At 34.0% G+C, this 25,183-nt stretch overlaps 1 protein-coding gene across 2 annotated transcripts; it reads right to left on the bottom strand.

The window, feature by feature from the left end:
* Positions 1–84: 84 nt before the first annotated feature.
* LOC123675717 (putative fatty acyl-CoA reductase CG5065) lies at positions 85–23,212 on the bottom strand. 2 transcript variants are annotated; one of them, XM_045611182.1, is made up of 8 exons: positions 23,084–23,212; positions 11,557–11,788; positions 9,412–9,752; positions 6,138–6,307; positions 5,128–5,360; positions 4,873–5,072; positions 387–641; positions 85–329 (listed from the first exon to the last, which is right to left on the bottom strand). In XM_045611182.1, exons 2-8 carry the CDS (start codon positions 11,755–11,757, stop codon positions 176–178), a joined length of 1,554 nt encoding a protein of 517 aa, XP_045467138.1. In that variant the 5' UTR covers positions 11,758–11,788; positions 23,084–23,212; the 3' UTR covers positions 85–175. The 2 variants fall into 2 exon arrangements, with proteins under 2 accessions (XP_045467138.1, XP_045467137.1); XM_045611181.1 differs by lacking the exon at positions 23,084–23,212 and adding an exon at positions 13,275–13,433.
* Positions 23,213–25,183: the final 1,971 nt, after the last annotated feature.

Genomic DNA, 25,183 nt, shown 5'->3' with positions numbered 1-25,183 from the left:
TTGAACAGGATCGTCAGGATCTACTTACCTATATCTGAATGGTTTACTATACTCTTTCATAAATTAGTAACTAGGTTATTTTTAATATAAATTTATTTGTTGCAAACTGAACACTATTGAGAAATATAAAATCACAACAGAATTATTTTTGTTGGATAACAACATTAAATTATTTTTACATTACATAGAAACCTAATTTTTTAAAGTAATACAGATCGTTTTGAAATACATATTTAAACCTAAAAATGAATTCAACGATGTGTCCTCCGAACAGCCAGATAATAAGACATCCTAATAAGATATTCTTGCAAAGGTCCAAATAATATAGCCTGTTAAACAAAAATCAAAATTATAATCCAGAAAAAAATGAATGAAACGGTTTTCACCTTTTTAGAACTTTCTTTGCATAAGGAATTGTATCCGGCTCTTCATGTAAACAATACCGTCTAGCTCCAAGTATATAATTCAAAATATACTCATTGTAATCTGTAGGTCCACTTGTGTAGAAAATTTTTTGATCAGTTTCATTCAAGGAATTACTCACAGCTTTCATTCTTTCGTTATGAAAGAGCCAGGGTCTTGTGGTATAATACTGGAGCACTTCCAAACCTTTTTTAATGCGTTTATATATTTTGATCATGCTGAAACAGATATAAATACTGATGATGTTTTATACATTCTATCAACAAAGTATAATTTAAAAACCACGATTCAGTAATTTTTGAAATTTTTTTGTTGTAAAAACTGATTTTCTCTTTACTCACGAAGAGTTAGTGCATAACCTCATAATATTAAATCAATGAATCATTTTTTGTGCTGAAAATATTTCATGATGCTAATGGTGAAGACATACCTACATTCAGAAATAAATTCATGTGACTACATTGGTTTAATAATTTGGTATGTGAATTATTGAAAAAGTTCAAAAATGGTGCCTTGAACATGAGCAAAAACGTCAATGTCCATCAAAAATGAAGCTGAAATCAGTTACAACTTTTTTTAGCTATCGCTCTACTGATAGCTAATCATTTTGTATAACGATGTCTGTGTTTTTCGAATTTTGAACCGAATAAGCCCCCAAACGACAATATCCAATCAATGATGAGTGCCAAGTGGTCAAATTCAATTCTGCCCGTAAGTCCCATCTGATCAGCTATAAACACGATAACTCTAAAGTTATAAACCTATAAAGATAGGATCGGATCTCGAATGCCAGGATAAAGTCTAAGATAATGTATAAAGTCTGACTAGGGGCTCCGTGAATATGGCCTCTCGAAATTTTGTTTTCTTGTAATTTTAAAAATACTCATTCGCTCGGAATGAAATTTTGCAATCCTCATGCGAAATTTCATGTTGATCGCGTCTCCAGTAGCAGAAATTAAATTTTCTTGACGATTTCAAAACTAGAGATGCGATCATTTTCTATTAGGTGTAGTAAAAATCCATTATTTTTCCAATAAATAGCTTAGTTATCTGTATCTCGCGTTGTTGAGTCCGATCGGGTTTCTCTAGATGGGGATAGAAATATGAGATTTCGTACTACAAATACTTATCTGACAGTTTTGTGATTATTTGACTCAGCTCAGTTTGAGCGCGCGTGAAAGATGGTCACTAGCACAGATTTTCTTCGATAAAAGCAAAAATGCAAGCCAAGCGGCTGAAAATGGAAATAGTATTTATGGTCCAAAATACTGTAACAGCCAATCACGCGCAATTTTGGTTTCATCGATTTCGTTCCGGTCATTTCGATGTCAAAGATGCATCACTCACTGAAAGGTCAATTGTCTGAAATGTTGGTATGATAATGACCGTCATTAATAATGTTTCGATTGCCCAAGAGCTAAAAATTGCACAAAATATCGTTTGGAACCTATTTGCATAAGGCTGGTCTCAAGAAAAACCTCGATGTATGGGTACCACATGAGTTAACGCGAACAAACCTCATGGACCGAATTTCTATCTGCGAATTGCTGCTGAATCGCAACAAAATTGACTCATTTTCTAAGCCATTGGTGACTGGGGTTGAAAAGTGGATCACTTACGACAACGTCAAGCGAAAACGGTCGTGGTCGAAACGCGATGTGACGGCGGAAACGGTGGCCAAGCTAGGATGACGGCCAGGAAGGTTTTGCTGTGTGTTTGGTGGGATTGGCAGGAAATTATCTACTATGAGCTGCTCTCTTACGGCACAACTGTTAATTCGTAACTCTACGGCCAACAAATGGAAGTAAGAAATCGCCCAGATGCGGCCAGCTTTTGCTAATAGGAGAGGAATTGTGTTTTAGGGGTTGTCCATTAATCACGTGAGGCTTGAAAGGGGGGGAGGGGTTTGATAAAAATCACGAAAATATCACAAGGGGGAGGGGGGTGTAGTAAGATATCACGTATATTTATTTTTTCGTCAAACGCGCGATTTTTAAACAAATATTAAGCGGCACGGCGCGGCGTGTAGTAACCTGAGTGCCAAGTGGTCAAATTCAATTCTGCCCGTAAGTCCCATCTGATCAGCTATAAACACGATAACTCTAAATCACGAGAACCTATAAAGATAGGATCGGATCTCAAATGCCAGGATAAAGTCTAAGATAATGTATAAAGTCTGACTAGGGGCTCCGTGAATATGGCCTCTCGAAATTTTGTTTTCTTGTAATTTTAAAAATACTCATTCGCTCGGAATGAAATTTTGCAATCCTCATGCGAAATTTCATGTTGATCGCGTCTCCAGTAGCAGAAATTAAATTTTCTTGACGATTTCAAAACTAGAGATGCGATCATTTTCTATTAGGTGTAGTAAAAATCCATTATTTTTCCAATAAATAGCTTAGTTATCTGTATCTCGCGTTGTTGAGTCCGATCGGGTTTCTCTAGATGGGGATAGAAATATGAGATTTCGTACTACAAATACTTATCTGACAGTTTTGTGATTATTTGACTCAGCTCAGTTTGAGCGCGCGTGAAAGATGGTCACTAGCACAGATTTTCTTCGATAAAAGCAAAAATGCAAGCCAAGCGGCTGAAAATGGAAATAGTATTTATAGTCCAAAATACTGTAACAGCCAATCACGCGCAATTTTGGTTTCGTCGATTTCGTTCCGGTCATTTCGATGTCAAAGATGCATCACGCAATATCGTTTGGAACCTATTTGCATAAGGCTGGTCTCAAGAAAAACCTCGATGTATGGGTACCACATGAGTTAACGCGAACAAACCTCATGGACCGAATTTCTATCTGCGAATTGCTGCTGAATCGCAACAAAATTGACTCATTTTCTAAGCCATTGGTGACTGGGGTTGAAAAGTGGATCACTTACGACAACGTCAAGTGAAAACGGTCGTGGTCGAAACGCGATGTGACGGCGGAAACAGTAGCCAAGTTAGGATTACGGCCAGGAAGGTTTTGCTGTGTGTTTGGTGGGATTGGCAGGAAATTATCTACTATGAGCTGCTCTCTTACGGCACAACTGTTAATTCGTAACTCTACGGCCAACAAATGGAAGTAAGAAATCGCCCAGATGCGGCCAGCTTTTGCTAATAGGAGAGGAATTGTGTTTTAGGGGTTGTCCATTAATCACGTGAGGCTTGAAAGGGGGGGGGAGGGGTTTGATAAAAATCACGAAAATATCACAAGGGGGAGGGGGGTGTAGTAAGATATCACGTATATTTATTTTTTCGTCAAACGCGCGATTTTTAAACAAATATTAAGCGGCACGGCGCGGCGTGTAGTAACCTTGACTACATTAAATATATTCATCTACTAGTACAATACATGTTTTTCCTATGATTACACTTTTCGTTTATTATTATTGTTATGGCAATCAAAAAAAACTTGCAACCTGGTGTAGACATTTTTATTATGGTCCTTAATTTCAGAAGAAAGATTATAGTTTATACCTATTCAGAAAATTTTAAGATTCGTTGTAGGTACTAAAAATACACGTGATGTTGAGAAGGGGGAGGGGGGGTGGTCTTAAACCTCACTACGTATCACCAATGGGGGAGGGGGGTTTAAAAAATGCTAAAAAAAGATCACGTGATTAATGAACAACCCCTTATCAGGATAACGCCAGGCCACATACTTCGATTGTAACTCGCCAGAAGCTCCGAGAGCTTAGTTGAGAGGTTCTTATGCATGCATCTTATAGTCCGGACCTGGCACCAATTGATCACCATCTTTTTCTGTCCATGGCGAACAATTTGGCTGGTGAAAAATTCCCTTCAACAGAGGCTTTTGAAAATCGACTGTCTCAATGTTTTGCCAATATTGACAAGGGTTTCTATGAAGAAACATAATGGTATGATAATAAATTATCGAACGCATATTTTACCTAAATTGGATCATTTTAATTATAGTCATTAAAGCCTAGTTTTTCATGCAAAAATAATGGATTTCTTTTCACTTCATCTTATATTGAGATGAATAATGAATTATTCAAGCTAGATGCAAAATTATTTCGATTGCGTCATGTAAATCGTAGAAAATGCAAGCAGGAAATAAAAAAAAAATGAGGAATCAATCCCAATGAGTTGAAACTTTGCATAAATGTATGCAAAATTTTATGTTGATCGTGCTTTCATAACCATATAGAATTCAAGAAGAATAAAAAAAATGAGAACTGACGTGAAGTGAAGAGATTTTGAGCGCTTGTTCATTCATGGGTGAATTGCGAACTTGAAATTTAGTTTGTATATGAAAGTCAACCATTCGAATGTTCATGATAAATATTTGAAGTATTGTGTCTCGAAACTAGAGAATTTTATTTTCAATGAATGAGAGCTCAAATATCCCTGCTTAGTGTTTTTTATAAATTTTTTCAGATTAATATGTAGTTCTGCCAGAAGGAAAAATTGCTAAAAATCCCAATTCCAACCTACAATGGTTTTCTCCTGATAAGAACCATGAGGAAGTCTATTAAATAAGCCGGTATTGTGTGGAAGAAAAAAGCAGCCAGCATATGCACAAAATAGCTCGATTTGATACTTCCATCTGGGTACCAAAGACATATACTGAAAGGGTTTTCGTAGAAATGTTTCTTGCCCATATTCAGAGCTTCGCCCCATGAAATCCGTTGATCCTCGAAAAAAAAAAAATTATAACTTTTATGATTTATGTTGTGCATTCCTAATTACCTTATCAGCGGTTATGTTGAAAACTTGTATGTCGGTTTTCTGGTGCGATCCCAAATGGTAACCGACGAGTATAATGCTGTTAGCTGTCGAATCCACTGGTATTATATCTGCCTTATATTCTGCATTGCAGTGCATACTTCGTATAACACCTTTGCCAGAACCCACAATAATGCCTGTGGGGCCGTTCAGGTTGTCTACCCATCCAGGAAGTGGCTCCTTCCAAGCGGCAGTCACTGAAATACTTCAATTTGTAACAATAGAAACTTATTTGGTTGAAACTTAAAATATAGATAAAAGCAACGGAAAGTAACATTTGTGCTCGATCCCGAATACAAGAGAGATGGAAGTTTAGTGTCACCAATCACAATCGAGCTAGCTGATTGTGTGTGCGAGCCATAGGCGTGGAGAATCCTGATTTGATTGTTGAATGCTTTATCAGGAATCCTTTTTTCATAACTCCTTAAACTGAGAAAAACATTGACCCTTTTGAAATACGAAAGAATTTTTAAGAAAAAATCATATTGGAAACTATTCTCGAGCATGAATTGATAATTTCGAAATTAATAAAATTATGTTACGCTACTGCTTTAGTGTCCCGTCAGATAAGGAGTAACGAATGTTGGCATCAAAACAAATGCATCAGTTACAAGTCGATTTCCGTTCGTTGTTTTAATGTTCTAAGGTTCGAAATAACAATAAATAAGACACAGGGTGTTGGGAATAAGCGCGAAAAAATAATTAGAGTTTGCTATATAATTTTTGTGGAGAATTTACAGATTTGCCGCCTTTAGGCTATCCAACTTTTGTCGTATTACATTTTCTATCAATAAAATTTTAACTTTATGATTTCTGCTTCATCATCATCGTTGCTCAAAATATGCGTTAGATGAGTATTCCTACGCGATCCATCCATCCCGGCCCAAGCATGACGGTTCAGTTTCGTTCACTGTTCAAGTGCGCCTGAAGTAGTTTTCACTTCGACAAAGATAAATTTCTCAATTGAAAATTACCTGAAGCTGGTCTGGCAATAGCAATGGGCAGCAAATTAGAATATTCATTGACAAGATGTTCCGTCAGACATTTGGTATATGCGTATGTATTTGGTGAGTTCTTTATTAGATGCGGTGTCATCAGATCCAATAACTTATCGTCAATCCAGCTTGCCATATCAAGTAATTTCCTTAAAGAAAAAAATTTCTTAGTGTTTATTAGGGAGTTCAGAAAAAAGGGAAAAAAGAGGGTGGTAAAAAGATGATTTGCTGGGGCAGAATGCAGTATCTACCTCATAATTGCACTGAACTGGGGACGGAAGGTCCCCAGATCAAAAACTGAAATCAGAACTGTTTTTAGTAGTCTCCTTGGTTTTTAAAGGAAAATAATAAAAAAGTAAATGAGGGAAATAGGCATTTAGGCTATACTTGTTCATCAGGATCAGAATAAATGCTAATGATAGCGTTTCTGTTGCTGAAACAATTTGGGAATGAATCACTAATATTAAGATTAAATATAGCTTTATACAGGGTCTTCCAGAGTATGTGTAATAAACTGAAAGACAAGATAGAGCAAATAAAAATAAGAACAAAAACTCCTTTCAAATCAGACACTGAATTCTGCCCCACACTGTATGATGGTGGATTAACATTCTGCCCTCAATAGAATGGAATCACGCAATGTTTGGTTCAATCTTCGAAACGTACGATAGCAAGAAATTTGTCAATTAGAATACCTAAGCTACTCCATCGAAACATCAGTTATCAGAATAGTAATTTACGTAACAAGTCCGGAAAATAGGGTTTTTTTGGACGAATAGACAAAATTCCAGGACGAGCGTAAGCGAGTCCTGGAAGTCTGTGAGTCCAAAAAAACCATTTTCGGGCGTGTTGCGTACAATATTTTTTCGGCAACCATGTAAAATAACACTATCGCTGCTGCTTTCCATATTTTATTGCGATTGCGATCAAAAAACATGCAAATTTTTGACAACTAATTTCATATGAACTGTCAGCCGTTATCTCGGTTGCTATGGATTCTATGATTCTTTTCCGGCCTAGTCCGGGAAGTACGTACTTTCCGGACTAGGCCGGGAAATGCTACTTTCTCAGAGAAAAAGCGTCCGGGAAGTGAGCACTTCCCAGACGGTTGCCGAAAAAATAATTTTTTTTGAAGGGATAGAAGCGATTAAAATATATTAACTGACAAAGAAACTGCAACACCCATAAGGAGCTGATTAAATTTTATTTGTTTTTTTTTTGTGGAACATAGATAGTATAGCAAGGAGTAAATGACTGAATTTGGAGAAAAAAATCGTGAAGTTTTTTTCATGTAAACAAGTTTCCTCATTTAAATATTGTAGTCGTTTTTTGCAAGTTTTTTAAAATTTACAACAAACCAGCTGTTCGAATAGATCCAAAGTCGATGTTTAGTCGTTGTTAAAATGCCTAGAGCACGTGTACGCGGAATTTATCGCCAGATAAGTGAATTTGAAAGAGGTCGAATTATTGGTCTACGGATGGCGGGAATGTCATTTTGAGAATTTGATAACCGTACGAACAGATGAGATATTGTCAAGCGTGGTTTGATAATGCCCAAAATCGAAGAAGCGTAGACACCGGACGTCGAAGGGGCACAAATGAAGTTCGACATCTAAAACTTATGGCCATTAGATACCGACTTGCGACAACTCGATCTTTGAAGGATGAATGGTTAGGAGAACTGTAACTGTGAGACTGGATAAGGTTTTTTGGGCTGCAGCATTATCGACACAGTCTTGTGTTACCTCTGACGGTTGAGCATCGCCGGCAACGATTACAGTGATGCAGAGAACGTCAATATTGGAATGTGGAATGGCATCAGGTCGTCTTTTCTGATGAATCTGGATTCTCCTTGGGTGCACGTGATGTCCGAAGAAGGGTTAGACGACGTCGGGGAGAAAGACGTGAACCTCAGTTTGATGTTGGGTGTCATGTACACCGGACAGTAGGCGCTATGGCATGGGGTGCTATTGCACATGCAAGTAGGTCACCTTTAGTCTTTATTCGGGGCAACATGACAGCGTTGCGTTACCTTAAAAAAATAGTGGATCCATATGTTCTGCCTTACCTTAACCGGCTCGAGAATCCAATATTTCAGCAAGATAATGCCCGACCTCATGTTGCCAGAGTTAGTTTAAACTTTTTCGAAGCGACCCATGTGAATCTTTTGCCATGGCCACCCAGATCCTCCGATCTTTCGCCCTTAGAGCATGTTTGGGAAATCATGGGTAGAAGGCTTGGAAACTTAACCCAGCCCCCACGGACTTTGGCAGCTCCGAGACATGAAGTACAAGTAGCTTGGGATAGTATCCCTCAAGAAGAAATAGACCATCTTATTTCATCAAGGCTGAGACGTGTTGGGGAGTGTATAGATAATCGCGGTGGACAAATACATTATTAAAAATTGTATACAAAAAAAATGTAAACCCTTCGTTTCTTTCTCCAAATTTCAATCATTTACTTCTTGATATACTATGTTTTACCAAAAAGCTCCTTCTGGGTGTTGCAGTTTCTTTGTCAGTTAGTACATAATACCGAATCTTCTATATCGTTAATTCTAAGACAACAGGTACAACTTTAATGCTCACACAAAGATGATAAGGAAAAAGACTATTCCAGAGCCACATATTTTGCCAAATCAACATATAAGACACAAGGAATCAACATCCATACCGCAGCAAAAATATATAAAACAATTTGCAGGCCCTTGATTGAATATGCTCACCCACTGTATGAAAACTGCAAATCCAGAGCAATGAAAAATCTACAAGTAGCAGAAACAGTATCCCTGAAAAAAATAACGAGAATGCGACATCCAAATAATGTTCCACATAATCCCCCTAATCAACTTTTATATGAAAAGACAGGAAATGAACAGATACATGAAAGAATCAAGAGACTCAACAAGAAGTTTCATTCTAAACTCATTGAACATCAGAATATAATTGAACAAAACCATGACGATGGAATAAATAAGTCAACAAGAAAACACCCTACATAAACTCTTTTCAAAATTTTGAATATCAATTAAATAATTATTGTATGTTATTATATTTAAGTATGAAAAAAATGTAAAGTAAAAGGCTGAAGGACCATAGGTCGATCTCGAGGTCGGTGGCCATTTGTTTAACAATAAATAACAGTTACTACTACTACTACTCATTCACTCTTGCTTATTGGGTTCCCTATTCAATATTTATTCAACATCCTGAATAATGTAAATATTGTCCTTCAGAACAGAGGAAAGACCTACCTGGGATCGTGTGGAGCCTGATATATCTTCTCCTCCAGAACTGTGAGATCGCAATGGCAGTAAGTGGTAGAAACGTGGACGAAAGCCATCAGCTTTGGGAAAGTACAGGCCATGTCAAGGACACGTTTGGTTCCCAACGTATTCATTATCAGGGCTCCCTTTAATGGTTGATCGAATCTGACATTCGCTGCCATGTGAAAAAGGACCTCGACGTTTTCCCGTAGGTTTTCCTCGTCCTGGCTTGTTAGGTTCAATTTTTCCGCAGACAAATCACCGTGGATGCATTCAAGCTTTAAGAATATTTTTGTAGCGTTGGTCTGCTTCCTTAAAATGTCAAAAACCTGGCAATTTGAAGAATATCATGTAATATAACAAAATTTGATAGAACAGGTTATCAATTTCAGGAAAGTTCTTGGAGTTTTCAATTTTATATCAACTTTTTTAAATAATCAGTATGGCAGCTCAGTTGTCCCTGTCATGTACACCTCCACACTTCGATAGCGGTGACTTTGCCGACTTTGGGTATTATATACCCAACCATAGAGCGCAGCTAACCTTGCCATTTTACGAGCCAGCAACTATTGTCACTATATCTTTTATATTATTATTCTATACCCAAAGATCGCGAGAGTCGAGAATCGCGAGAAATGTCTAATATAAACGCTGAATGTGCCATCTGAAACTATCATGATATCTCAAAATCAAGTAGGCATAAATCTGAAAAATCTCCCTTTTTGTCTGAAAGTTTTATAGGTACTTATATGTAGACACACCAGGGTTTTATGCAACTTAGACGGGCCAGTGAGTCGAAACATCGCTAAAAGTATGTAAAGATTCCGTAGATGTGAGTATCGTTACTTCAACTTCATAATTGCAGATTTCACAAAAACTTTAACTATCATGCGGTCAACTGCTTTATTTCATTTGGTATCCAACATGTGCTTTTGCTTTTTTCATAAAATTTTGCATGTAGATTATCGTTTCAATAAAATTAATTCAGTGTTCTAAACAAAGGTTTGAAGTCAAGACTTCCTCCTTCAACACAGTGTCATTTACTACTTTCTCAGGACAATTTTCGATGCGAAAAAGCTGATAATAGTTATTTATAATACAAGTGCAGAAGGCATTGGTATTCTTCCACGAGTTCAAAATTCAAAAACGAGCCACGAAGTGGCGAGTTTTGGAATGAACGAGTGGTAGAATGAGCCTTCTGTACGAGTATTATACATTATTTTCTCTAATTCATTGCATTTTCATTGAAATTAATGAAATATTTCCATAAATATAATTTAGTGATTTTTGTATTGAAAAATGTTGGTTGGCAGAACTGATTTCTTTAAGGTAATTTGATGAATTGACAGATAAAGCCGTAGCGGAAAGTTCGGAGTGCCAACATAGAATAATAAAATATAACCATGAAAACTGTGCGTTTCTGATATATTCTCGCACGATTTTGTTCTACAAGATGTGGAAGAATGAACGGAATAACTACGGAATTAGAGAAAAATAATGAATAGATACTAAATTGTAGTTAGTATATCAATTGACCAGCAAGATGTTGTGATTCATAATAACGGAATTTTTTTTTGTTGGATTATGCGAAGGGACCGTATTGACAATCTAAAAACCAACATCCGTTAAGTTATTGGTGAGATATTAACGGAATGTGCTGGCAAGTTATCGCAAATTACCTAAAAGGATCGAGTCCTGTAAGAGATCACGCGGAGGACATTTAAATGATGTTGTATTCCATACATGATGGTAAGGTCCAAGCATTTTATTGAAATAAAAATTTGACCAATATTCAAAATGAAAATGTGTTTCATTTACGTTTACTTTCGGAACTACAAAATGAATAACCCTTTATAAGAAGGTTGACTCCGCTTAGATTTTCAGGCCGTTAAGATATTTAGTTCTTTATTTTTGGATAGCATCAGAACTAAAATCAATAAGGTAACCTCTGTATCGCAAAAACTAGTGATGATAAAAATTTGGTGGCGTTTTTGAAATCGGCAATTACAATCTTTGAAAATCAGTTGTTGGACTTCGGACAAGATTTTACCGTTCTTGATACTTAATATATATTATTCTACCCATGTTTTTATAGTTATTATAGATTAATAAATTTTGGTGAATATTACTTACTGGGTTTTGAATAAAATCTTCTAGTCTTTGCGATGGAGATTTACCATTTCTTGTTCTTATTAAGAGGTATATTTTGGCTATTTGTGGACAACACCGAAGCAATTTCTCAACCATCACCTTGCCCATGTATCCTGTGGATCCAGTGATGAGGATATGCTTTCCCGAGAACCATTTTGCTACTTCGGAATCCAGCATTGACATATTTCTATATCTACGAAATTCTTCAACTAAACTGGAATGAGAAAACTGAATAAGTATCAATATTCCCCAAGATATTTCAACTCTTATGTATTGACTCTACTTAGAGAATGCAATTGTCGAATTTAGAAGTACTAAAGATATAAGTAGTATTCAATATAATTAAATAATTATAGTTGAATAACAAATTTTTACTTCTTTCGTATCATGGATTGTACTATTGAGAAGCTCGCCAGAAACTTATTTCATTTTTTCCAATAATAAATCTTTGAAATCAAGAAAAAAAATTGAATTTTTTCATGCTCTGTCATGTCACTTTTAATATTGGAACTACTTGCATGTAATTCAAAAACAAATTGGTATAGGTACTGTTACTATATCCTATCAAAACTCCCTACATGAGATTGCGTAAAAAAAAATCGAATTGAAAAAAAATATTTTCCTGAATTTCACAAAAATATTCATTATCAGAAGTTTGGTGAGTTAGCCACTCTCATACTAATTATAATATACATAGGTATGGTATTCAAATTTTCAAAAATTTACTTCTGAATTATAAATAGGTAATCTTTAAAATTTTTAAAAATATTGTGTTCAGTATGATTTTTGTATTTTATGATCATTTTAATTTGATTTCTCGAATTAAAAGTTACTAGCTCAAGACGGCATAGCAACTAATGTCTGTATCAAATTTTCTTAAAATAGTTTCTATAGTTTCTGAAAAAAGTTCTGAGTGAAGATACAACTTCCAACATTTTCAGTTTGCGATTTGGAATTTTTAAATTCTAAAAATTTTATAAAAAAATATGTCCACTCAATCACCAACTTTTCAAACCTCGCAGTATAACATTTATTATAAGATATGTTTTTAAATACCTAGTCAAGGTATTCTGTTTCAAAGTATTAATTCTCGTTTGAATTTTACACTTTCTATTCATTCATTAAATTTTGAGATTTTCTGAATCCATTCTGAAATTTCAAGTTAAATTGAATTTTATTTTCTGGTAGCATTCAAAGATTAATTTTCAGAAACTAAAATAAAAAAAACTTTAATAAAAATTAAATAGTTACTCCATTACATAAATTAAAGACCTGTTGTTTGAAGTGGATATTGCCAAAATTAATTCCTGGGTACTGTTTTGGCATGATTTACATCATATTTAACTGAAAGGTCCCCAAAAGTTAAATTCAAACAGAGTGTCTTCTGGTAAAAAAACTGTACATGGTTTACTACAGGAAACAACGCTAGGATCGATATTGTTTTTAATTTATATTAATGATATTGCCAAAATTAATTCAATGAAAATATTTCCCATTGTTTAAAATTGTTCCGTATTTTTTTTCAGTTTCAATATTCAATATTCCAGTTTTTCATGTACTTAAATTTCAGGATATTCAGAATTATCTCAGTATTTTCGGAATGAGAATTTTCTCAACTATTTCTCTGATTAAATATAAAATTTGATTTTTTTTTCCAAAAAAAAATTTAAATACTAAAATCAATGATATTATGAGCTTACAAATTCCCAAAATATTTGTCCAAGTCACGTAGAAAAACAACAGAATGGGACTAAGTAAACACTCGACACACGGAACTAAATAAACTGAATGAATATTCCCAATCTACACATAGCAAATTTCCGAAGAAGAATGGATAAGAGTCAACTACAATACGAGAATACGCTTCCAATTATTAGTTTATGAAAGACGGTCTCATAGAAGGAGGGGGTCATGTAATGCAGCAATCTTTTCAGGTAAATTCGAAATGTACTCTTCCGTCACAATTTAATTAACGATTCAGTTATTAAATTTATTGTCCTTTTATTCTTTTCGGAAAGAACTGCCATAATATAATATAGGTTAGGGGGTTTCTAGATTTCGATAAAATTCCCTGGAATTTTTGTTTTAAGTAAGGTAGGCAATATTATTATGCTACGCGATTGTGATAACTGTTGAATAAGTTGATAAAACAGAGTGTTCCCAATAGAAATTTTAGGCATTGATAACTTTCAATGGAATTATTTAATGTTTTATCGATCGTATAAAAAAGATTTTTTGACGAAAGATGGCACTATGCTTCCTCGTACTAAAGATCAGCTACTAATAACAGTTAGTTGTTTTTGGACTCTAAGATGATTCACACATAGCGCTTACCATGTATTCAAAAAAGCTAAAATTCCTCAGGTAAGGAACCATCCATGTTCCAACCACATATCTATTTATTATTTATTAGGTGCTTTCGCCTTTTTGCAATAGGTGACTGTAGCGGTAAGTGGCAGTCGAAATAAATAGATCGTAGATGTCATACAATAAGCTTAGGTATTTGTAAGCATGACGCCATCGAAATATTAGTCGATTTGAGTCTGCATCATAAAGTTATTCTCGATTAAACATGTTAGCTTACGAGCCAAATTCTCGTCATTTGCGAGAGGTTTTAATTTTCTGCTTTAATATGAAAAAATCTGCGGCTGAGGCTCATCGAATGCTCTCAAATACCTATGGCGAGGCCGCTATTAGTGAAAGACTTTCAACGCTTCAAGAACGGTTATTTCGAGGTTGAAGACCAGCATGGCATGGCGGTTGAAGGGAGAAGTTTTTCGAAGATGCAAAATTGGAGCCATTACTTGATCAAGACTCGTGTCAAACACAACAAGAATTGGCAGGATCATTGGGAGTGACGCAACATGCCATTCCAAAACGTCATGGGAATGATTCAGAAACAAGGAAATTGGGTGTCGTACGAGTTGAAGCCGAGAGATGTTGAAAGGCGTTTGTTTGCTTGTGAACAGATGCTTGCAAGGCAAAGACGGAAATGATTTTTGCATCGCATTGCGAAAAATGGGTTCATTAGGATAATCCCGAGCGCAGAAAATCATGGGGATATCCCGGTCATGCTTCCACGTCGACGGCCAAACCGAATATTCACGGTTGCAAGGTCACGCTCACGGCGATTTTTTTAGAGATTTGATATGGGTATGGTTGGAACATGGATAATATCAAGTTTCATAAAAATCGGACTTGAAGAATGCGAAATATTGAGTTGCCGAAAATGGGATAATAGAACCCGATAAATTCTATGAAGATATAATGAGATTTGTTAAAGTACTGATTCCAAGGATCATTTTAAGAAAAAAAGTCCTATAAACATGGGCCCGCAAACGCTTACTTTTTTGTGATGATTATACCAGTTTGTAGAATAAATATCTACCAGAACTTGATTAATTTATTCATCACAGCTTACTAACTGGATCTTTCTCTTAATGCTGGTAGTGTTAAATCGATTTTGTCAGACATAATTCACGAATTTATTGCGTAATTAAGAATTATTTCAAAATTCGAAACATACGATTCCAATTCAAATTCCGTAATCAGTCAATTTTCGTAACAGTCACACCAACTGCCAAGATAAAATACAAAAGTCACTAGGATATATAATCTAAATTTTTCAATGAATTTCAACATTATTTCATAAAACTTGACTGAAATAGGGAAAATACCGTCTAATACTCGTTGCAGATGGCAATTCCAATACTCATGCGTTCGAAAACTCGCTCGAATTCCGCATTCGTGTTGGAATAGGAGGCCATTCTGCAACTTATTTTAGAATATACTATTCCAAGAACGCAATTTGGCATGGATGAAGGTGATATTCTGGATTTTCAATGTTTTTTGCATTATTTTATAAAAGAAACATTTTAAAAGACGCATTTGATATTGCAGGATATCGTTTTCTCGTTATAGTTAATCACTTGAATACTATGTTTTTCCCGAAGCGTGGAAGATTTCTACGGTCATATCAATTGAAAATGTATCCAATGCTAGAAACTGTGAAGAATTCAGAGGCATTCATACAATGCCATCCTAAGAAAAAGTTTTAGAATCGATAGTTAAAGATCCAAAAAATGATGAAATATTTGAATAAAAATAACGTTCTTATAGATAATCAGTCAGGTTTTAGAGCCAAACATTCTTGTGAAAGTACCATTGTTGAACGTGGTGAAAAGGGATAGAAAAAGGCAATATTGTTCATTGATTTTAAAACGGCTTTTGAGACAATTGGTGATAGAGACCTGTTATTAAAAAAAGATAAACAAAATTGGAATGAAGGGTAGTGTTTTGGAATGATTTACGTCATATTCAACTGAAAGGTCACAAAATATGAAATTCTTTTGGTAAAAAAACTTTAAGGGCCAGTTGCACTATTTGCCTAAACATTGATTAAAAATTTAAACGTTTATTACTATAAGATTTCTCAAGAGAAATCAGAAATTAATCAATGTTTAAATTTTGATCGATGTTTAGGCAAATGGTGCAACTGGCCCTAAATGGTGTACTACAGAGAACACCGCTAAGGTCGCTAGGATCAATATTGTTTTTAATTTATTTGAATGATTTAACTCAAAATTTAAAAAAAGTAAATTGATACTATTTGCTGATGATACTATGATTTACATTGTTGCCAACAATATCGATTATGTGTGTTCATTAGTATATGAAGATTTTGATTTAATAGATGATTGGCTATACGATCATCAATTGAAAATTAATATCAATTAATCAAGTTACATGATTTTTGGAAGGGAGTATACATTAAGATCTTTTAATTATGAAGGAGTAATAATTAAAATTGATAACCAAGTATTATAGAAACCCAACTCAGTCAAATATCTAGGAATTATACTCGATGAAAATCTGAATTTCAAACTTTGTGCCGATCATTTGACACAAAAAATCGCACAAAAGTTCCAATACATCCATGGATAAGTAATAAAATTGACATGAAAACAAGATTTTTTTTGTTTAGGTCCATCGTTCTACTGCATATAGATTATTATTGTGCGTCTCTCTAATTTAATTTGAAATCGAATATCATCACTAGACTACAAATAATCCTGAATAGAGGCATGAGAGTGGTTCTCAGATGTGATAAAAAAATGGTGTTCTTCCACCACATCTTCAAGTAAATGTTGGATGCCCTATATTTGATGACCATCAAACGAAGAATATATTTGAAAACATTAGATTTCATATATAAAATTGAACATAAAATGTTACCAGATTATTTATCTGAGAAAATAAGATATGTTTCTGAGGATCATCTAGGTATGATACCAGAAATCAAAATAGTTTTTGTGTTAATACATTCAGCACTGAATTGACAATGGGTTCCACTCTGATTAGAGGTTTGATATGTTATAATGAATTGCCTAATATGTTAAAGAACTGCAACAAATATGTAAACTTCAGGAAATTGTTAATATCTTATGTTAAGGAGTACTATTTGTGAGAAATGTTTGTCAATTTTATTTTGAAGTTAGCTGGTCATTTTTACTAAATAAAGAAATATTATTATTATTTGTTTTTCCTTTGCTGCGATTTGTTGATGAGTAAGTTATAGACGTTTATAGATATGGGCCGATCGGAATCTGGCCAATCTGTACCATAACAGATCGAAATGCCATGTACCTACTTTTTTGAACGTGCGTTTCTTATTTCTGTGTGGATAAATTCTCGTTTTTCAGAATAATCGAGCTATAATCTCGAAAATATGAGCTATAATCTCGAAAATATATATTCCAGTCATCCAATTTATTATATTGCATATAACATCTTCGAGAGAATTGTTATTTCAATAGGAATTTCTCATGATCATTACGCTTTATGTATTATTCTTGGGAAAATGAAAACATTTAGAATATTTTCAAATGTCATAGTTGTTTAAAACCCAAAGGATTTATGCTTTCTTAATTACAGTAATGTACGATTTTATTTCCCAATTATCGTTTACGACCTTTTAAAAAATCAGTGAGCTTAAAATCTCACTGAATTTCAATGAGCGATATTATCCTAAGGAAATAAAATTCTTTAATTCCCCATATTTCGTAACTAATTCTAGTATTCTTACGTAATCCTTTTGTTGATAGCGCATGCAAAAGACACAGGAGAGTAAAATGAGAGGACCATAAATCTGTCACTTTCACTCAACTCAATTATTAAGATGTGAAGTACCGTGACTACTACAGTACTGCGTGTTGCAAATGCAGCATCGATGGCATACATTACCCTTAAAAATCTTTGTCCTGACAATTATGAAACAGTTAAGTAATCGAGAAATACCTACTTATTAAAAGTAAGGTACATCCAATTAGGAATTGGGATGGTTTTCACGAAATTTGAAGTGTTATCGATTATTATCCTTGATAGGTGAGAAATTCAGTTGAAAAGCCCGCTCATTATACAGGGTGATTGATTGATAAATGAGCGAAAGCTAAGGGTAGATGACTCACTGAAGTGAGTCAGAATAACCTATAATTTAAAGGGCCTTATACGAGATATGAGGCCCAACTTTAAAATTTCGAATGCAAACCCATTTTTTTTTGCAGATTCGGATTCAGCGAGAAATTTTACATCCGAATTGATTGAAACCAAAATTTTTTCGTCCTTTAAAAACCACCAGACACACTCATGGAGTTTTTCGTTAAAAAAATTTTTCGTCCTTTATTGGGCCCTATGCAGCGTTTTTTGTTCAAGAAGAAAATATGGGTTTGCATGAAATTTCAAAGTTGGGCCTCTTATCTCGTATAAGGCCCTTTTGCACCCAAAATCTGATGGGCTAAACCGATTCAACGAGAAAAATTACTAAGGACTTCAGTATCAGCATATGAATTTTTGCATCCCTTTTTGAACAAAAAACGCTGCATATTGCCCAAAAGGGACGAAAAAATTTTGGTTTCAATGAATTCAAATGTAAAATCTCCCGCTGAATTCGAATTTACAATAAAAAAGATGGGTTTGCATTTGAAATTTCAAAGTTAGGCCTCATATTTCGTATAAGGCTCTCTTGGGTCCAAAATCTGATGGGAAGTTACTAAAGACCCCAGTATCAGAATTCCGATTTTCCATCTATGCACGAAATGAATTCACCTTTTCCAGACTTTTGAACCACCCGGTATATCGAATAACAATTTTAAGCTTCTTTCAAATGTTCGACATCAGAACCATTGAATATTCGATCGGAATTTCGAGAAAAAAACAGGAAAGTACTGTCGTGAACAAATTTAAAATTTTGCATTGTAATTTTTCTGAAAATTTTACCTACCTATATTTTCTATTTAAGGTACAGGGTGTTGAAGTTCGATTTTTAATAATATAATTAATAATATGTTTTGGTACTTATTTACCCAATCTGTAGCGAAGATTAATGAAGATTCTCTTAAATGGTTCAATCATCACAAAAAAGTAAACTAAGCGTTTGCGGGAACATGTTTATAACACTTTTTTGGCTTAAAATTATCCAAGGAATCTCTTAATTTCCTTTGCACCTCCAATTAAGGAAGACTCTGTATATTTAATTCACTGACCAATACCCGCGTTACGTTTTTGACGTATTCAAAGCATAGACTGCAAAATATGAATATTTCTCTACACAAGAACCTTCGTGCGCCATATATCCACTATCCATAAATAATATTCAAACTCGAAGTATAAAGCATTGTGACAGTATAAAAAACTAATCCAAACGTCCTTCTAGTCATTTCAAGCAGACGTTATATAAAATTTACTGCTGGTGGTGGTATTGTCAAGAAATAAATTCATAAATCTATCACTGTCACTGCATTTGAGAACTAGATATTACACATTTCAAAAATGTGTATCGGAAATTCAAGCGCTTATTGAAATCGTTACCTAAATTTCAATAAACCGCGAATTCTATCTGAAAGTAACAGGTGTTTCAATTTGCATTTCTCTTTATATTTATCTGCAACAATGTATTAAAACAAAGGAGCTTTCAGTACGTTACACAATTATGTGTGGACCCTTAGGCGTTCCGTTTGTAAGACTTTGTACTATCGACATGGTGTAAATAGATTTTGAGATTTATCGTTGAATACGGGTATGATCAATATACATGGTGGTCCAGTTTTAAGTTTAATTACTTTGGTGTCGGATAGAACCACTCTTTGCATAACAAAAAGTTCTTTCAAACATAAATCCTAACATGTTTCGTTTTCGAAAAGCAAAAGTTTTTTACTAATAACTCTAGTATTATTAAATCCATCGTTTAATTTTTTGGTATTGAAATTCAGATGATATAATATGTTCCGAATGAGGTAAGTGTCTCCTGCCAAAATTATTCAGTGGCGTAGATATAGGGGTGCGATGATCCTTTTCCTATTGAAAATCTATACCACCGGCTTTTTTCGAAAAAATCATTTCATTTCTTAAATCAACAGAGCTTTACTAAAAAAATTTCTATTGAATTTTTTTTAGGATACACCGTTTTCGAGATAATTGACTACAAATCAAACACTATCTACGAAATTCTAGAAAAATTCATTTCGAAAATTTTCCTACTAGTGATAAATGAAAGTACAAAAATTGACGTAGTGTATTATAACTCTTTCAGATGATATTTTATTGAACATTTCAGATTCAGAAAGAACATTCATTATTTATAAACAATAAAAAATATTTACAAAAATTTTTTTATTGTTTGAGTGTCCAACAAATGTTTTTTTTCAATTTTCAATTGAATGCCATCTGAAAGCATTATATATAATACACTACGTCAATTTTTTTAGTTTCATTTATCACTATGAAAAGTTTTAAATTTATATTGTAGTCGATTATAACGAAAATTGTACATTCTATGAATTCAATTTTTTTCTGTAGAGGGTCTATTGATTTCAAAAAAGAAATAATTTTTCCGAAAAAAAAAACCAGTGGTGTAGATTATCAGTATGAACAGGATCATAGCACCCATATATCTACGCCATTGAATAATTAAAACTATGACTATAATAATACTAGAGTTATAAGTAAAAAACTTATTTCTCTTCAAACTTCAATAGTATGTATCTCGAAAACGAAGCTTTTTAGGATATAAGTTTATATGAACTTTTTCATGTTTTGTTCTATCCGACGCCAAAGTTATTGAACTGAAATCTGGAACACCCTGTATATTGCAAGATTAACCTTATTGTGGTGGGTAATATTACTCGGTTGATAAAGAACCAAGAATTGATTAATCCGAAACAAAATATGTACCTAGTCGTCATTGTATCTCCTTCTGAATAGTTCTCTTCGGGGCAGTACCTGCTGTGAATTCTCTTTTATATATTATACATTCTAGCTAATGAAGACAGTTGTCAGGAAGCATGGTATATTACCTTTTCCGCATCCAGTAGGCGGCAGTTTCATCTCGAAATGCGCACGTTTTTGAACGATCGTTCTCCGTTTCTCTTTCATTTCGTCACGATATCTGTAATTTCACGAAGATTCTTCTTCAACCTTCATACCAAATACAGGGTGAGTCATTATATTGCTCGATCAGTCCATAACTCTTGGAAATTTCGCTCTAGGAGAATTATTCAAAATTTGACGGAATCGAAGTACTCAACACATAAGCTTAAATTATTTTTGACTCTACAGAATGGTCCAAAAGTGGTAAAACACTATACCACTCTGTTTTTTCAAATGAGAATGCTCATTTTTTTATATCAATACCCATAACTTCCATGAAATTCTTTAATTCTGAATTCGAAATAAGTCACTTGTCATCATTTATCTGTGATACTTTTGACATACTTAGGCCACTTTTTTCGACAAATTTTATGGATATGATGTTTTGAACTAGAGATCATATCGTCATTGGCTGTTATTATATCCCTTTCATCTCTAATATTCCATTAAAAATTGCGAAATAATAAATGAATAATGAAAACAAAACATTGTACATGCGACAAAATTCAGAAGTTGAATGCTCGTATGAAATTAAGATGGGTCTTTCCTGTAACCAAATTTCCTCAGCCCACCTCTTTCCGATATATCACCCTTAAATGTCGTGATTAAAATTCACCATGAAAAATACACCTCAAATCTTTGAACTTGTACGGCAATCCATGGCACGTACTCTACGTTCGTGTATTTTGGCTGGACCATTTATTATGAATCCTTCCACATTTTATATCTTTAATGTTTTCCACTCAATTTATTAAAAAAAACATAAAATATGGTTTTTCTTTTCAGCTATGGTTTTGGGAAAAATATTCAAGAATAAAAAATTTGTAAACAAAACAAGGATTTCTATTTATAATTTCATTTCATGAAACTTCATCTCGAAATAAAGTTTTGATTTGAAACAAAGTAAGGGTTGCTAATTTCACCCCCGTATAATGTAACAGGGATATTGAAAAAATACCCGTAGTTAGTCCTTTGCGAGTGCAAGAAAATTAAAGAATTTCAAGTTTTTAGCTTTATTGGAATTTTAGATAAAAAAAAATAAAAACTGAATTTTAGTCATCATCTTTTAAGAGTGATATCTCGGAAAGGGGTATGCTGAGGAAATTTTGTTATGTGAAAGACCCATCTTAATTTCATACGAGCATTCACCTCTTGAATTTTTTCGCATGGATTAAGGATATGCAAAATAGCTAAGCAGTTACGTTTTCCGTCATGTCATGTAACTCATGAATAAAGACGATAAATACCCCTAAAAATTAAAACATATTAGCGATAAATGAAGGCTTTCAGCTGCAAAGTAGCAAAAAAACTATTCAAATTTGTTTCCTGGGGCCTGGTTCAAAAGTTATGAGTATATTATAGTTGTAGCTTTGATCGCTGTCCGTTTTTGATCGTTTGAACACCCTGTAAATTTGGAAATAGCGTTGACCAGAGTCTTCTGATTAACTTTTTTTAGTTAAGGGAATAAAGATCTACAAAAAACATGCTAACATTTTGAAAGTATCTGGTAACCATTTTTCATACATTCATTCTTCCTGGTCCTTTTAATCTTTCAGGAAGAATGCTACATATTGGGCTTGCATAAACGTGAAATTAATGGTTTTTTCTTCCTTTTTCTGTGGTTTCGATGAAATTTGTTGTGTAATTTCAAATTGGATCGAAAGTGGTATGTTATAAATTTCAAGTTCTCAAAATATAGACCATGCATTGATCAAACGTGAAATTCCTAGTATGAATTTATTGTGTTTGTTCAGATTGCATCTATTGTAATTTTAGTTTCCATATAATTAAATTATTACTCCCCTACTTCATGTAAGTTATACAGCATGTTAATCGATTCTATTAAAGCTGTAAGAGCTCATTTTGAAAATTTCAATGTTTTTGACAATGCCAAATTTGAAGATATAACGTCGTCAGCATTAAATAAGAAATATCTGCATTTTTGGCATTTCAAAATTAAAAGAGTGAGTTCAAAAATTCAATACATGCAACGAAAGACCAAATGATCCTCTGGTGTTTCTAAAGATAAATTATGAAGAAGCTCAATTATTCGATTAGATATACAAAATTGTAATATTAAACTCACCTCACAGGGCGACTGCTAAGAAATCACGTTGGAAAAGGTAGCATAAATTTTTAGGTGTCTAATCGGCGACACGGTTATTTTGCCGATCCAATTTCACGCTGCAAGCATAAAACCATCGATGAATATCTACAATAATAAAATTCAGCCTTTGTTCGGCAAGCATCGTGACTAAGAAAAGTGCGCATTTTAATGTTCTTTCTTGGAGGGCAAATAAAAAAACACTTGGTGGATCCGGCCTAAGACAACTAGGAGACGAATGTGGACAAAAAATACGAGGGCGGCGAAAAAGTTATTAATAGATGAAGCGATATTTTCATTCGAAAATAGGAATCTTACGAAGAATCAGATGTCGATCTAAATGATTTATCGAATCAAATTTTTTAAATGCACTTGCTAAAACAGAATGATTTATGGACAGTCAGTTGCAAAATACATTTTTGTTTGCACGTTTTCGAATTTTGAGTTGGGAATGGTATTGAAAGATAAGATGACCAATTCGTGAACAAATGTAAGTTTGTCTGAGTTTGGGCCGAACGGAAAGAACATGAACATTTCAGGGCAAGGACGTAGCTAGAAAAATATTTCGTAAGGGGTCCGTTGACTTGAGTCCTAGAAAAATATTGCAATAAAAATAAATGAAATATAAGGCGAGCCATTAATTCTATTTGAAAAAGATAATGCTAGCTGTAACGAAATTCGGCATCGATGAACTGAAGGCTGAAGCAAATTGTATGTAGTATAAAAGTGGTGTCGAAAAATTGTATAACTGCTATGATCGTTGTATAGCACCATATAATCAAATCCAAGTTTATCTACAGAATTTTTTTTTATGTAAGCCTACAACCTTTTCAGCCTAACTGTAACTAATATGACATTTCACCCAGACGGTTTATATACCATTTTTACTTCAAATAGGAAAATAATGTTTGCTTTTTCAGAAATTGGGAGTTCTAAACAAGTGTTAAGAAGAGATTCTTGATATGAAACAACATGAGAGTATCCATCATTCATGGCAGTTCAGGAAAATAGATTGAGCTGGTTATTAGTTCAAGAGATATAAAATGCTGACAAAAATTATATTACAAATTCAGGACAAAAATAGTTAACTGAATTAAAATAACATACTTCTTGGGGATGTTCGAAATTCGAATATTATTTCCAATTATTCTATTTCCAATATAATTCATTTGATATGAATCGATAACCAATGAAGAAGTCGAAGGTGAGACAAATTAAATGAAGTTCCAATAATTATTTCTTCCAAGGAAGCAGTTTCTTTGTTATTCAGATAGGAATGAAAACTATGATAAAAACTAAAAACATATCATTATGTATCATCTGAAACAACATCTTCAGCTAATCGAAGTGAGTCATCAAAATAAACACTTATAAACGTGTTAGACAACAACCACCAAACAGGATGCATTTGCTCTAAGCGTGGGACTCGATCAGCTTTTGTTGGTCCAGAACTGCTTGCTTTGCATCTTTTGTGCAGGAGTCTCGATATGAAAGGCCAAGAGACGAGTCTGGTGATTGGTGCACTAACTGTTCAGATGTAATGAATATTTGAATCGATTGAGATTAACTAGTTAAACCTTATATGTAGATATAGCTGGTATAGGAGTACGGATGAAATTATTGAACATATTTCAGGAAACCCAACACCTATTGAGCTAGAGACCCCTCTTTATAGCCGCGTCATTTCTGTTGGTGTTTTCTGGTTTGAGTCTCTATGAACTTATGCAGAGGAACAATGGACCACAAGGCCTCAGCAGGGGAAGATCAAGATAATATTTTTTTGTAAAATTACTATATCTTAGGATGTTTTCCTCTGATTTCACTGGAATATGGTTATTTCCTTCCAAGGACACAATAGTCGTATGAATGAACGCTCAACAGCTTCTGACGCTGAATCAGTACTTTTCTCGAATCTTTTTAATTGAAATTTAAACTCTACTTGCCATCACCTAGACCATCCTTTCTAGCAATAATTTGAGATTAGCCTCTTCATTACTGTTAGAAAATAAAAGTTGATAGGATTTTTCCAATCTTAGATAATATGTAAGTAAAAGTTCTAGGCTCTAGATCTTCTTCGATAAT

This window comes from Harmonia axyridis, chromosome 3 (genome assembly GCF_914767665.1).
Source record: "Harmonia axyridis chromosome 3, icHarAxyr1.1, whole genome shotgun sequence".
NCBI lineage: Eukaryota > Metazoa > Arthropoda > Insecta > Coleoptera > Coccinellidae > Harmonia > Harmonia axyridis.
This window is presented reverse-complemented; position numbering and strand designations above follow the sequence as displayed.

Excerpts from the sequence above, each read along its gene's own strand:
- LOC123675717 (XM_045611182.1), bottom strand. The coding sequence starts at position 11,757 with ATGTCAATGCTGGATTCCGAAGTAGCAAAATGGTTCTCGGGAAAGCAT. Across the intron at positions 5,073-5,127 it reads TCAACATAACCGCTGATAAG|GATCAACGGATTTCATGGGG; the intron begins GTAATTAGGAAT and ends TTTTTTTTCGAG. Across the intron at positions 642-4,872 it reads CTTATCAGGAGAAAACCATT|CATGATCAAAATATATAAAC; the intron begins GTAGGTTGGAAT and ends TATCTGTTTCAG.